Consider the following 13572-nt stretch of genomic DNA (forward strand, 5'->3'; position numbering starts at 1 on the left):
GGAGAGCTGTGGAGTCTGAGCTCACTTCCTCTTCCTCCCAGCGTTCTGTTCTGTTTACTCCTCCCACCTATCTTCTAACCAATGAGGGCCAAGCAGTTTCTTTTTATTTAACCAATGACCTTCCTCCATCACTGTTGTTTTTGTCTCCTTTGTGTAGTCCAACCTGGCCTGGAACTCATGATCTCCCTCCCTCAACCCCCTGAGTGATGGGACCACAGGTGTTCATCACCACACCTACTGGTAAACTACAAGCTAAGCTCACTAGGTGAATATCTTCATAGAAAAGTAATAAGAGAACACTAAATAAAAATCAAGTGAATTTACTTTCACACGCCTTTTCCTCTCTTATTTTCTTGTTAGAACAACTTCCCTCAATTTTAGAGCACAAGGACATTGTAAAAAGTCAGACAGGACGGGCGGTGGGGCACACCTTTAATCCCAGCCCTCGGAAGGCAGAGGCAGGCGGATCTCTGTGAATTCGAGGCCACCCTGGTCAGTAAGAGCTAGTTCCATGACAAGCTCCGAAGCTATAGAGAAACCCTGCCTCAAAAATATTTTTAAAAAGTCAGATAAATATAAGAAAGCACAATGAAAACAAATCCCAGTAAGCTGAAGCATTTCTCTGTGCACATAAGCTCTACAGGAGCATTTTTAGTATTTTACTACAAAATGAAGATTCGACTTGGCCTCTTCCATTTCTCATTCGCTCTCATAAGTCTTTTCTATATTCTCCAACACAAACCTAGGTGGACGGCTCATGGCCACTGCCCAAACTGCTTCTTGATAACTACACAAAATACTATGACCTGTTCTAGGAATTTACCTAGTTTCTTTTTTTTTAATTTTTTAAAGATTTATTTATTTATTTGATGTTCATTGGTGTTTTGCCTGCATGTATGTCTGTAGGAGGGTGTCCAATCCTCAGGGACTGGAGTTACAGATAGTTGTGAACTGCCATGTGGGTGCTGGGAATTGAACCCCGGTTCTTTAGAAGAGCAGCCAGTGCTCTTAACTGCTGAGTCATCTCTCCAGTCCCAAGAATTTACCTAACTTCTTACTATGTTACATTTCTTTGGGCAGTTATCAAATTTTCTTTGTTGGTAAACATTCTTAAGACACACACATATTTTAACGTGACCTCTGGCTCTTTTCTTAGACTACATTCCTGAAAATGGAATTCTGAGGTGAAGCGGTACCTTGGGAAATTCTATGTCAATTTACACTCCCATCAGGAGTATAGCTGTGACTATGGGAAACAGTCTTTTTAAATCTTCACCAAGTAAAAGGAGAAACAGGACAGGAGGAGTACTGCCGCACGGTTGTTTTATCTGGTTTACTGATTAAAGGGGACAGGAAAGTAAACATTTCCCCTGGGCTCAGGTCCAGAAGCAGGATGCTGGCCTAGAATGAATGGTAACAGTTGTGAAAATCAAGTGTCCACTGTGGTATTTGCTTATTTTCTTATGTTTTCTTATGTTCTATGTTTTCCTTACTATGTTTAGAAAACAACATACAGGGGCTGGAGGGATGGCTCAGAGGTTGAGAGCATTGCCTGCTCTTCCAAAGGTCCTGAGTTCAATTCCCAGCAACCACATGGTGGCTCACAACCATTTGTAATGGGGTCTTCTGCCCTCTTCTGGCCTGCAGACATACACACAAACAGAATATTAGAAAAAAAAAGAAAAGAACATACAGTTTAATTTAATCTGTACTTCCTAGGTATATAGTACTAAGACAAATCTTTTCTCCTGATGAAGCAATCTACAGAAGCGAGGAGGCCAGCATTGGAGAATTTAGACAAGTGTGAAGCCCGTGGAGGCCAGCCTAGCAGCCTCCCCGCTGTCAGGCAGCCGTGCAGCACTCTCGGGCTAGTACCACCCAGCTCATGCTCTGAAGAGGAAACTGAGTCTGCGTCTGCCAGGGGAACGAGAAGAGCATGGCCATCACCCTGAGAGTCTCATTGACTTGAAGTTCCTCCTTCTCTGAAGCCAACATTATTCAGATTTTTGGACTTGGCATGCAAAAGAAAATCTTGCAATGTGTAGTCTTAAAAAATTATTTTGAACAAAGTTTCCTTGTCTTAAAATTTCCTTAACTGAATGTCTCCTTGTTCAGGAGAGGGTTAGATATTTTTGTTTCCGTCACTAATTACTAGTGAATTTTTCTTGAGTCCCTTTTAATCTCTTCATTTATAAAATAAATAAATAAATAAATAAAGGCTTTCTTTCGACCTACTATCTCTTTTTTTTTAATATTTATTTATTATGTATACAATGTTCTGTCTGTGTGTATGCCTGCAGACCAGAAGAGGGCACCAGACCTCATTACAGATGGTTGTGAGCCACCATGTGGTTGCTGGGAATTGAACTCAGGACCTTTGGAAGAGCAGGCAATGCTCTTAACCTCTGAGCCATCTCTCCAGCCCCGACCTACTATCTCTTTAAGGCAAAATCTGTATTGTTGCCTTCCAGTTTCTCCTTCACTTGAAAAATAATTTTTCACAGGAAAAAATAAATTTTCCTACCTTTATGAAGATAGGGAAGCTTGCTGCCAAGCCTGGTGGCCTGAGTCTGACCCTGGAACCCGTATGGTGGAAGGAGAGAGCTAACCCCTGCAAGTTGTCCTCTGACCCCCAGACACGCACTTGCCTATCTACATACACACAAGCAACTAATCCACTTTTTAAATGAAAAAAAAAAGTAATGATTTCATCAGATAAGCCTGAGGTAGTTTGTTTTCCTTCAGATCTGTATGCTCAAGGCCTTTACATGGGGGCAGAAGTGCACAGCTAGTGAAGAAACTAGGGGTGCACAAGGGGGCACAGAGCTCTTGTTCCCACTTCCAAATCCTCTGTGCTTTCCTTAGTGTGAAGAGCAATACGAATGTGTTTTAAGAAATGCATTAGCTCTTGATAATGCGCCCTAAAATTCCCTGGAGTCGTAGCTGAGTTTGTGCACTGTCAGGCACAGTGACACATGCCATGCCTGGAATCCCAGCCTGTGAGGGCAGAAACAGCAGGATGTCAAGCTGAAGGCTAGCCTTGTCTACATGGTGAGAGGCACTGCTTTGGACTTAGCTTTTGCATAGGCTCCAACAGGAAAAAAAAAAACAAAATACAGTTACTTGCTTTATAATTCCATATCGCCAAGAAAAACAAAGATTTTAAAACTGATCTTTTAAATCAAGAGAGATAAATAATATCCAAGTCCCCAAATTTGCACATGGCTGTGTCTGGTGACATGTCAGAAACCTCACATAGACCAGTATCTATTGATTATTTTCTTCTTTTACAGGGAAAGGAACTTGAAAATGGCTAATCTACTTTTTGGAATCTGACTTCTTCAGCTCTTTTTTGCCTATATAAAGCCAAGGTCCTACCCTCAACTTATCAGAACGTCTCATTTTATACCATGGGATTTCCCGATTCTAGGGTTGCAAATAAAAGCCAGTTTTAAAAGGTCTCAAGGGCTGGAGAGATGGTTCGATGATTGTTAAGAGCACTGACTGACTTCCAGAGGGCCCAAGTTCAATTCCCAGCACCCACATGGTAGCTCACGCTGTCTGTAATTCCAGTTCCAGGAGACCTGACACCCATGGCAAAACATTAATGCACTTAAATTAAAAATAATTAAAAAAAATCTTAAAACTTTTCTGAGCCGAGCGGTGGCAGCGCACACCTTCAATCCCAGTACTTGGGAGGCAGAGGCAGGCGGATCTTTGTGAGCTTGAGGTCAGCCTGGTCTACAGAGAGAGTTCCAGGACAGGCTCCAAAGCTACACAGAGAAACCCTGTCTCAAAAAAAAAAAAAAACTAAAAGAAAAAAATTGTGAAATTTTATTTTTTGACATTGCTGCTGAGGTGACTCAGAGTGACGCTCCTCAGGACAGAGCCAGCCACAGAATTAGGGACTATAACTTCTAGCTCCGCTCACCGACTTTCAGGAAAGACAGGCTACAGCAAGCTGTATAAAACTCTTGAACCACAAAGATTGAAGAGTTTCCAGGTTGTAAAACACAGATGCCAGGAGGGCGGTGCACCCAGGGGGGAGAGGGCCCAGAAGCTAGACATCTCTAGACCTTTCCACCACTGTCCCCTCCAGTCATCTCCTCATCCACATGAAGAGATGTGCGTATGTATCTCTATAATATCTTTTTAATAAACCAACATTAAAGAAACAACTAATTACCCTGAGTCCGATGCACAAGTCCTGTCAATTAACTGAACCCAGGAGATGGTGTCATGGGGCCCCTGGCCAGTCAGAAGTACAGATGGCCTGGTTTCTTAGTGAGGAAGTCTCAGAAAACTAAACCTCAATCCGAGGGATTGCACATTACGTCTAAGTAGATAACTTCAGAATGGAACTGAACTATAAGATACTCAAACTGTGTCAGCTGCAGAACCATCTAGAATGTAAGGAAAACCCTACACACTACAAGGATCACAGAAACATACCAGGTTAAAGTCGGAAGGAATGGACAGGAGTGCTTGTGCCTTTCGTTTACACGGCCATACATGAGTGATCTGCTTCAGCTGCTCTCTCAGTACCCAGCCGTGGATCCTCAGACTAGTTAGCATTACCTCTGCACACTTCAGTCTTCGAGTATTTAATTTAATGCCCACCACTACCTGCTCTCCTCGGGGCTCCCTTATCATCTTTGGCAATGTGTAGGGGAAAGAAAATGCTGTGGATTCAGTCAATTCAGGATTCCAATTTCAACTCTGCCTCATAGCCTCCAAAATCTGGTCACATCACCCACTTTACAACATTATCTTGAGTATGAAGTATGTCGATCCATGTTAAGCCCCGAAGACACATAGAGGTATTAGTCTCTCGCTCCCCTTCCTTTCCACAGATGCCGTTTAACAAACGATTCCTGTGTCTTTCACGATGAATGAATCAATGTAACAATGAGCACTTTGGGCGGTTTTGGACACAAAGGGCAGAAGAATTTGTCCCCATCAGAGTTCCCAAAAAAGGCCACCATCTAGCTGCTCGAACCCGGAACCGGAGAGCTTCTAGAGGCAATGACCACTGGTGGTGAGCTTGGGCTGACTGATGGAGGACAGAGGACTTGGTGTGAGTACTGGCAACTTCATGTGATAGAAAAAGAAAATAACTGACAGAAAACTTAAGGAAGGGTTTGTTCTGGTTCAGTTTGAGGGCACGGAAGGAATGGCAGCAGGCGCATGAGATGGCTGGCCATTTGTACCACAGTCAAGTAGAGGGAAATGAATGCTGCTGTTCATCACTTCCACTTTCACTGAGCTGGATTCCTCACCCAGTTAGTCCAGCACGGGAACTCCTCACACATGCGCCCAGAGTGAGTCTAAATCCTATCAAGTCAGCAACCAATACTAACCATTAAAGCACATCACCTCCAAAGACAGCCATCCAACCAACCCATTAAGACACAATGCTAATGCCTCTTAAATTACCTGTTGCTGCTATTCCCTGGCCCTTCTTAGGCTGCTTTGGGGCTGTGTACTGGAAGAATTCATTTCCATGGCCCGTAGTTGCTTGATCCAGTCCAAAAAGAGAAGCCAGCCTGGCACTGTTAATGGAAAATGAAAATAAAATTCCGTATGACATATCTCAAACTTTTAATCACTGAAAATGTTAATGCCTGTGATCGTAAATATCTCTGGTAGTGTAGCCCACCATTCGGTAACAGAAGAAACAGCTGAAGCTCTCTGAAATCAAGATTATATCTGTTATTTGAAATCAATAGCTGACCCAAGTTCCATCTGATTTACACTTTGTAAAGACTTCTCAAAGAAATTCCCCACTTCCCACCTCACTGCCACTTCCCACCTCACTGCCACGTCCTCACCTCACTGCCACTTCCCACCTCACTGCCACTTCCTCACCTCACTGCCACGTCCTCACCTCACTGCCACGTCCTCACCTCACTGCCACTTCCCACCTCACTGCCACGTCCTCACCTCACTGCCACGTCCTCACCTCACTGCCACGTCCTCACCTCACTGCCACGTCCTCACCTCACTGCCACTTCCCACCTCACTGCCACGTCCTCACCTCACTGCCACTTCCCACCTCACTGCCACTTCCTCACCTCACTGCCACGTCCTCACCTCACTGCCACTTCCCACCTCACTGCCACGTCCTCACCTCACTGCCACTTCCCACCTCACTGCCACTTCCCACCTCACTGCCACTTCCCACCTCACTGCCACGTCCTCACCTCACTGCCACTTCCCACCTCACTGCCACTTCCTCACCTCACTGCCACGTCCTCACCTCACTGCCACGTCCTCACCTCACTGCCACTTCCCACCTCACTGCCACTTCCCACCTCACTGCCACTTCCCACCTCACTGCCACGTCCTCACCTCACTGCCACTTCCCACCTCACTGCCACGTCCTCACCTCACTGCCACTTCCCACCTCACTGCCACATCCTCACCTCACTGCCACGTCCTCACCTCACTGCCACTTCCTCACCTCACTGCCACATCCTCACCTCACTGCCACGTCCTCACCTCACTGCCACGTCCTCACCTCACTGCCACTTCCCACCTCACTGCCACATCCTCACCTCACTGCCACGTCCTCACCTCACTGCCACGTCCTCACCTCACTGCCACGTCCTCACCTCACTGCCACATCCTCACCTCACTGCCACGTCCTCACCTCACTGCCACGTCCTCACCTCACTGCCACGTCCTCACCTCACTGCCACGTCCTCACCTCACTGCCACTTCCCACCTCACTGCCACTTCCCACCTCACTGCCACGTCCTCACCTCACTGCCACTTCCCACCTCACTGCCACTTCCCACCTCACTGCCACTTCCCACCTCACTGCCACTTCCCACCTCACTGCCACTTCCCACCTCACTGCCACTTCCCACCTCACTGCCACTTCCCACCTCACTGCCACTTCCTCACCTCACTGCCACGTCCTCACCTCACTGCCACTTCCTCACCTCACTGCCACTTCCTCACCTCACTGCCACTTCCCACCTCACTGCCACTTCCCACCTCACTGCCACTTCCTCACCTCACTGCCACTTCCCACCTCACTGCCACTTCCTCACCTCACTGCCACTTCCCACCTCACTGCCACTTCCTCACCTCACTGCCACTTCCCACCTCACTGTCACTTCCCACCTCACTGCCACTTCCTCACCTCACTGCCACTTCCCACCTCACTGCCACGTCCTCACCTCACTGCCACGTCCTCACCTCACTGCCACTTCCCACCTCACTGCCACTTCCCACCTCACTGCCACTTCCCACCTCACTGCCACTTCCTCACCTCACTGTCACTTCCCACCTCACTGCCACTTCCTCACCTCACTGCCATGTCCTCACCTCACTGCCACGTCCTCACCTCACTGTCACTTCCCACCTCACTGCCACTTCCTCACTGCCACTTCCCACCTCACTGCCACTTCCCACCTCACTGCCACTTCCTCACTGCCACTTCCCACCTCACTGCCACTTCCCACCTCACTGCCACTTCCCACCTCACTGCCACTTCCCACCTCACTGCCACTTCCCACCTCACTGCCACTTCCCACCTCACTGTCACTTCCCACCTCACTGCCACTTCCTCACCTCACTGCCATGTCCTCACCTCACTGCCATGTCCTCACCTCACTGCCACGTCCTCACCTCACTGTCACTTCCCACCTCACTGCCACTTCCTCACTGCCACTTCCCACCTCACTGCCACTTCCCACCTCACTGCCACTTCCTCACTGCCACTTCCCACCTCACTGCCACTTCCCACCTCACTGCCACTTCCCACCTCACTGCCACTTCCTCACTGCCACTTCCCACCTCACTGCCACTTCCCACCTCACTGCCACTTCCCACCTCACTGCCACTTCCCACCTCACTGCCACGTCCTCACCTCACTGCCACGTCCTCACCTCACTGCCACTTCCTCACCTCACTGCCACGTCCTCACCTCACTGCCACGTCCTCACCTCACTGCCACGTCCTCACCTCACTGCCACTTCCTCACCTCACTGCCCCGTCCCCACCTCACTGCCACTTCCCACCTCACTGTCACTTCCCACCTCACTGCCACGTCCCACCTCACTGCCACTTCCCACCTCACTGCCACTTCCTCACCTCACTGTCCTTCATTTATGATGCCATCACCTCTGTATCGTTTTATCACTGCAATAATCTCCTAATTCAACCCCTATCTACATCTTGTGCAGTTTTTTCTTCCCCCATACCTACTCCAGTACTGGGGAGTGACCATAGGGCACTGAACACGCCAGGCAAGTGCTCCAGCACCAGGCTACATCCACCACCATCACCCCTTCTATGTTATTTAACTTCACGACGGAGTCTTGCCAGGCTGGCCTTGACCTTTCAGTCCTCCTGTGCAGCCGATATCACAGGCCTGTGCCACCAGACCCAACTCTTGTCTACTTCTCATACATTCCACACACCGCACCTACATAATCATTCCTGATGACTGTTCAGTATTAGTAAGATAGAGATGGCTCAGTAAGTGAAGGTGCTTGTCGCCAGTCCCGATGACATGAGCTCAGTCTGCAGAAACCATGTGGTGAGAGGAGAGACACAATTCCTACAAGATGCCCCTGGCCTCTATACTCACGCCATGACAAACGTGTGTGTATCCATGCATCTACATAGATACACATTCACATGTACACACAATACACACTATAAATAAGTAAACAAATGAATGTAAAAAAATATATTTTTTCTAATTCAAACTCTACAAAATGAAGATGGTTTTAGAAGATCCTTTAAAAATTCATCCCCTTACTTCCAAGGCTTCAGACATGGCCGTTTCTTATCTCTAAGTCTGTGTCACAGCTACTATATGGAACTTTCAGCTTCTTTTTAAAGATTTTAAATATTATTGTTATTGGTTGTCGTTGGGTTTTGTTTTGTGTATGTGTGTTTCCTTCTGTGTTTTTTTTTTCTGTCCTAGAAATCATGATTTTGCCCGCATTAGACTGTGTCACATGCATGCAGTGCCCACAGAGGCCAGAAGAGGGCACCAGATTCCATGCAACTTGTGTTAAAGAGGGTCAAGGCAAGATCTTTTTAAACTCCAGCCTTTAAGACATGCTATTCTTCCTACCTGAAGCATTCTTCCTGCATTTGGTCTCCCTGGAAGCTAGCCTGATATAAGTTAGATGCCTCCTAGGGCTTCAAAGATGTTAAGCACTACTAAGTGCTAGGTAAACACAGGTGAACAAAACTGGATTTTTTTTGTAATAAGCATGTTTTCGTGAAAATATTTTTATCATCTTTTCTTTGCTTTTCCTGGAAACTTTTTTGTGCTTATATTTGTCTTGAGAATCCCCAAGACCACCCTCAGTTGTTTTGTTTGTTTTTGGTTTTCTGAGACAGGGTGTCTCTGTAGCTTTGGAGCCTGTCCTGATGTAGCTCTTGTAGACCACGTTGGCCTCAAACTCACAGAGATCCGCCTGCCTCTGCCTCCCGAGTGCTGGGATTAAAGGCGTGCGCCACCACCGCCTGGCTGAAACGGATTCATTTTCCAGAAGTTTATGGTCAAATGAAGAGATTAGACATCACAAATTATGAGTTATCCAAAGGGGCAACCGTTAGAGTGTTGTACTCCACCAACTAAGTCCTAAGTTTCTTTTAATTCTTACCCAGTGTGTTGTATTCTGTTATAACAACACAAATCAACTGAGAAAACAATTAACTCTAAAATCCAGTCTAGTCCTGAACTCCTCTTCTCCTAAGTTGGGGTGTACAAATCCTGAAACTTCTCAACAACTCAAATCTAGCTTTTTTAAAGTATAATTCATGGGCTCGAGAGATGGCTCAGCAGTTAAGAGCACTAGCTATTCTTCCAGAGGTCCCAGGAACCACATAATGGCTCACAACCATCTGTAACAAGATCTGGCACCCTCTTCTGGCCTGTAAGCAGAACACTATACATAATAAATAAGTAAATCTTAAAAAAAAGTATAATTCATATGTGTGCACAAATACATATTAGTATTTCACAAAATACATTCAATATGGTTTGGACCTATTATTCTTTTCTTAAAGAATCTAGAATGCTTCCTTTAGTGTTCTGCAAATGGGGCCACAAACGTTTACTTTAAAGACAAAGAGGTTTAAATTACAATGCAAATGTAATACTTGAGAGTAATGCTGATTTAAGTATGATATCAACAAATGCTAAAAGAACAGAGGAGAAAATGAGAATTTTTCTTTTAGCCAGGGTGACTTAAAGACTCCCTGTCCTTTCTTCTTTCCTTCCTTCCTTCCTTCCTTCCTTCCTTCCTTCCTTCCTTCCTTCCTTCCTGTCTGTCTGTCTGTCTTTCTCTTTTTGAACAGGAGAAATGCTTTTATTGGAAGAGCAGTATGGACATGAGAGGAAAGGATGACAGAAAGCAAGGGAGGGGGACTCACTCGAGTATTTGAGCCCAGGAATTTAAAATTTTACAGCGTAATATAGTGAGATGCTATCTCAAAACAAGGCCTTGTGGGAGCTGGAAAAATGGTTCAGATGTTAAGAGCACTTGTAGAAGACTTGGGTTCAGCTTCCAGCACCCAGATGATGGTTCACAACCACCTGCAAGCCCAGCTCCAGAGAACCTGACACCCTGTACATATACTCGTACACACTAACATTAAGTAAATAAATCTAAAGTTTTCAAAGCCTTTGATTTTATGTTTATCATTGGGGGATTGATTTTATTATACTTCTTAAAGGGTAGGAATTATGCCTTATTCCTCTCCGTATTAGCTGAAGTCAAATATGATGTACTTAGCAGACATTTGCCTATTTCTTCATTTCAGAGTCATAAACGTGGGGAAAGGGCTAAGACCAAAGGAGAAGGCATGTCTTTTGATTACTGCTTTTAGGTTAACCATTGATTTTAACATTGGGGAACTTGCCCAGGTTAGATTAGTCTGGTAAATCAGCACACGGGAGGCAGAAGATGGAGGCTGGTCTGGCATAAATTGTGAGTACCAAGCCAACCAGAGACGCACAGTAAAATTATGTCTCAAAAACAAACAAGTAAGGAGGGCCAGGCGGTGGTGGCACACGCCTTTAGTTCCAGGAGGCAGAGGCGGGCGGATCTCTGTGAATTCATTCACATAACCAACCATCCTAGACATTAGTACTCGTGCTTTGATTACTTTTCAATATCCTAAGGAGGATCAAGAAAGTTGTGAAGTTAAGTCACACTGCGGGCAGCATTTTAAAAGTAAACTGCACTGCAAAAGAGGAACTGAAAGGCAGTGTCAGTGTTCACTGTCAGCTGCTCCACTTCCTTAACAAAGCCAAATCAGAGACTGCTCACAAAACTTTCTGTAGTCTTGTTTCTGCATTTAATGTGTGTGTGGGGGGGGTGTTTTGTCTGCACGTGTGTCCTGTGCACCATGTTCACGCCTGGTGCTCAACAAGGCCAGAAGACGGTGTTGGATTCCCAGGACTGGAGTGAGATGGCTGTGAGCCACCATGTGGGTAGTGGAATCAAACCCAGGTCCTCTAGAAGAGAAGAAGCCAGTGCACTTAACCACTGCACCATCTTCCCAGCTCACTTTTCCTGTCCTTAAACTTAAATTTGATTCTGGTTTCCTAACTACTACTGGGGACAAAACTCAATCTACCTTTTTTTTGTTGAGTCTTTCATCATCCTAGGACCCTCAGTCATATCTGTAATGAATCTCGAGTCCTTCATGAAGCCTGCTCAGGGAAGCAGACCTGCTCAGGGAAGCAGACTAGCTGATCCCGGAAAAACTGTTCTTGGGTCAGGAATCAGGAGAAGAGCACATGACTGTCATCTGCCTAGTCAGCAGCAGATTCTTTGATGCATGGAAGTTGAGAGCCTTAAAATTCCTTTATAGACTTTCCTCAAATATTCTCACATAGTGAAGACTATGGAATTAAAATATGCCTTAAAGCTAGGTGTGACACCACATGCTTTTAATCCCAGCATTCAGGAGGCAGACAGGCAGATCCTTGTGAGTTCAGGGCCAGCTTGGTCTACAGAAAGAATTCCAGGGCAGCCAGGGCTTCACAGTGAAACCGTCTCAAATAAATAAACAAACTTTAAAGATATTCAAAAGGCCCCATATACAGACACACACAAAACAGGTTTTGGCTGAAAATCATGTCAACAGCAGAAGAGGTTGTAAATGTTTGGGGAGAAATATGAAAGAATGGAAACATTTTTCTAGTCAAAATGGTAACTTCAGGTTCACTGAGAGAACCTGTCTCAAAAAATAAGGTGGAAGGATACAGAGATCACCTGATAGTGAACCCCTGTCCTCTACAAACATGTTCACAGAATGCATACACCACACATAACGTGACATGTACACATGTGTGTGTGCATGCATGCATGTGTGCACATATAAGTAAAACCAAAAGAGAGCTAGTCATTTTACGGTCATTTCTGTATTGAATTCCAGTATAGCAGATCAATCACTATTGTGACCGCTCAGCATCTGATAGGATGATGGGCATGTTGATGCGTCTGTCTTTTCTTGAGTAGGTTCATCACTATGCAGAAAACTTGTACAGTACATGTTCAAAGAGGGGCTCTGCAAAGATGTAAGCTTTGCAGTTACCAAGGCTGAAGGGAGTCGAGAGGTCCACCAAGACAATGGAAGGATGAACAACACTAAGTTAATTGTTAAAGGTGGGGAACCTCCCTTTTAAAACGTCTGTCCAGAGACAGCGCACGAAACTGGATGCGGTGTCTCCCGCTGGCTTTAAGCCTTGGGTGATTTCGCAGGCACTTCCTGAGCAATCAGCATCGTCCGGGAGTAAAAGTTCCGAGTGCCAGAGTGAAATGGGCAACATAAGCAGTTCTGTCAGGACTTAGATTTCAGTGGCTTCCAAGTGCAAAGACTCGTGGGAAGAAGGAGATAAAGCAGTCTATTCTGCCTGGGGCTGTGAAGGCAGAGAACCACCGAAAAGGTAACGTCCACGGTAGGCTTTGGAGGAAGCTGACCCTCCAGCTCCTGGTTCAAAGTGTCACCACCTGGTTCACCGGAAAGAGAAAGTTTCTTGAGTTTACAACTCATATTTATAGGAGCTGAGTCCTATAAAAGCCCCGAGGCAGGCAGTCTTCTGGGCAATCATCTCCATTTCACTGGAGATACTGTGATTCATAAAGCAAAAGGGTGTCAAGGGAGATGCCAGGTCCTGAACCAAATCTGACACCAGAGTGCGGCCAGGGTCTGGACCCGGAAGAGACTGACCCCTGCAGCCACCCACCGGTCTCTCGGCCCTGCGCTCCGGCCCCGACATCTCAACCACTCACCCGCCGCTTGGTGAGAGGAAGTCGGTGTCATCCTCGTCCCCAGCCCCGAACATCACGTCGGCTTTTGCTCGAGTGAAGTGAGGAAGCCGGATGTTCCCAGGGCCTGTCACAACCGATGTCGTAAATTGCCGCAGCGGCGAGCTGCTTTCCGGCAGGAAAACTCTCTCGTACTAGCGGGGCCCAGAGGAGACCCGGCGGTGGAGAAGGTGGAGCAAAGGCAAATGACACGGTGAGCGCCTGGTGACGCGAGGCCTCGCCAGCCCCCCGAGAGGGTGGAGCTCCTGGGGTCGGAGGG

The 13572-nt window shown here is 46.5% G+C and overlaps 1 protein-coding gene across 7 annotated transcripts in view; it reads right to left on the reverse strand.

The window, feature by feature from the left end:
* Window positions 1-13447, reverse strand: part of Fkbp15 (FKBP prolyl isomerase family member 15) — a 66095-nt gene extending 52648 nt beyond the window's left edge. For 4 of the 7 annotated variants that reach the window (XM_075944833.1, XM_075944832.1, XM_075944834.1 and 1 more), the window contains exons 1-2: window positions 13278-13447; window positions 5437-5552 (exon numbers count right to left, since the gene is read on the reverse strand). In XM_075944833.1, the coding sequence (XP_075800948.1) occupies window positions 5437-5552; window positions 13278-13330 (169 nt within the window). In that variant the 5' untranslated portion in view covers window positions 13331-13447. The remainder of the gene's footprint in view (window positions 1-5436; window positions 5553-13277) is intronic. The other 3 variants (XM_075944837.1, XM_075944835.1, XM_075944836.1) reach the window with 2 other exon arrangements.
* Between the last annotated feature and the right edge of the window lie 125 nt (window positions 13448-13572).

This window comes from Microtus pennsylvanicus, chromosome 13 (genome assembly GCF_037038515.1).
Source record: "Microtus pennsylvanicus isolate mMicPen1 chromosome 13, mMicPen1.hap1, whole genome shotgun sequence".
Taxonomy (NCBI): Eukaryota; Metazoa; Chordata; class Mammalia; order Rodentia; family Cricetidae; genus Microtus; species Microtus pennsylvanicus.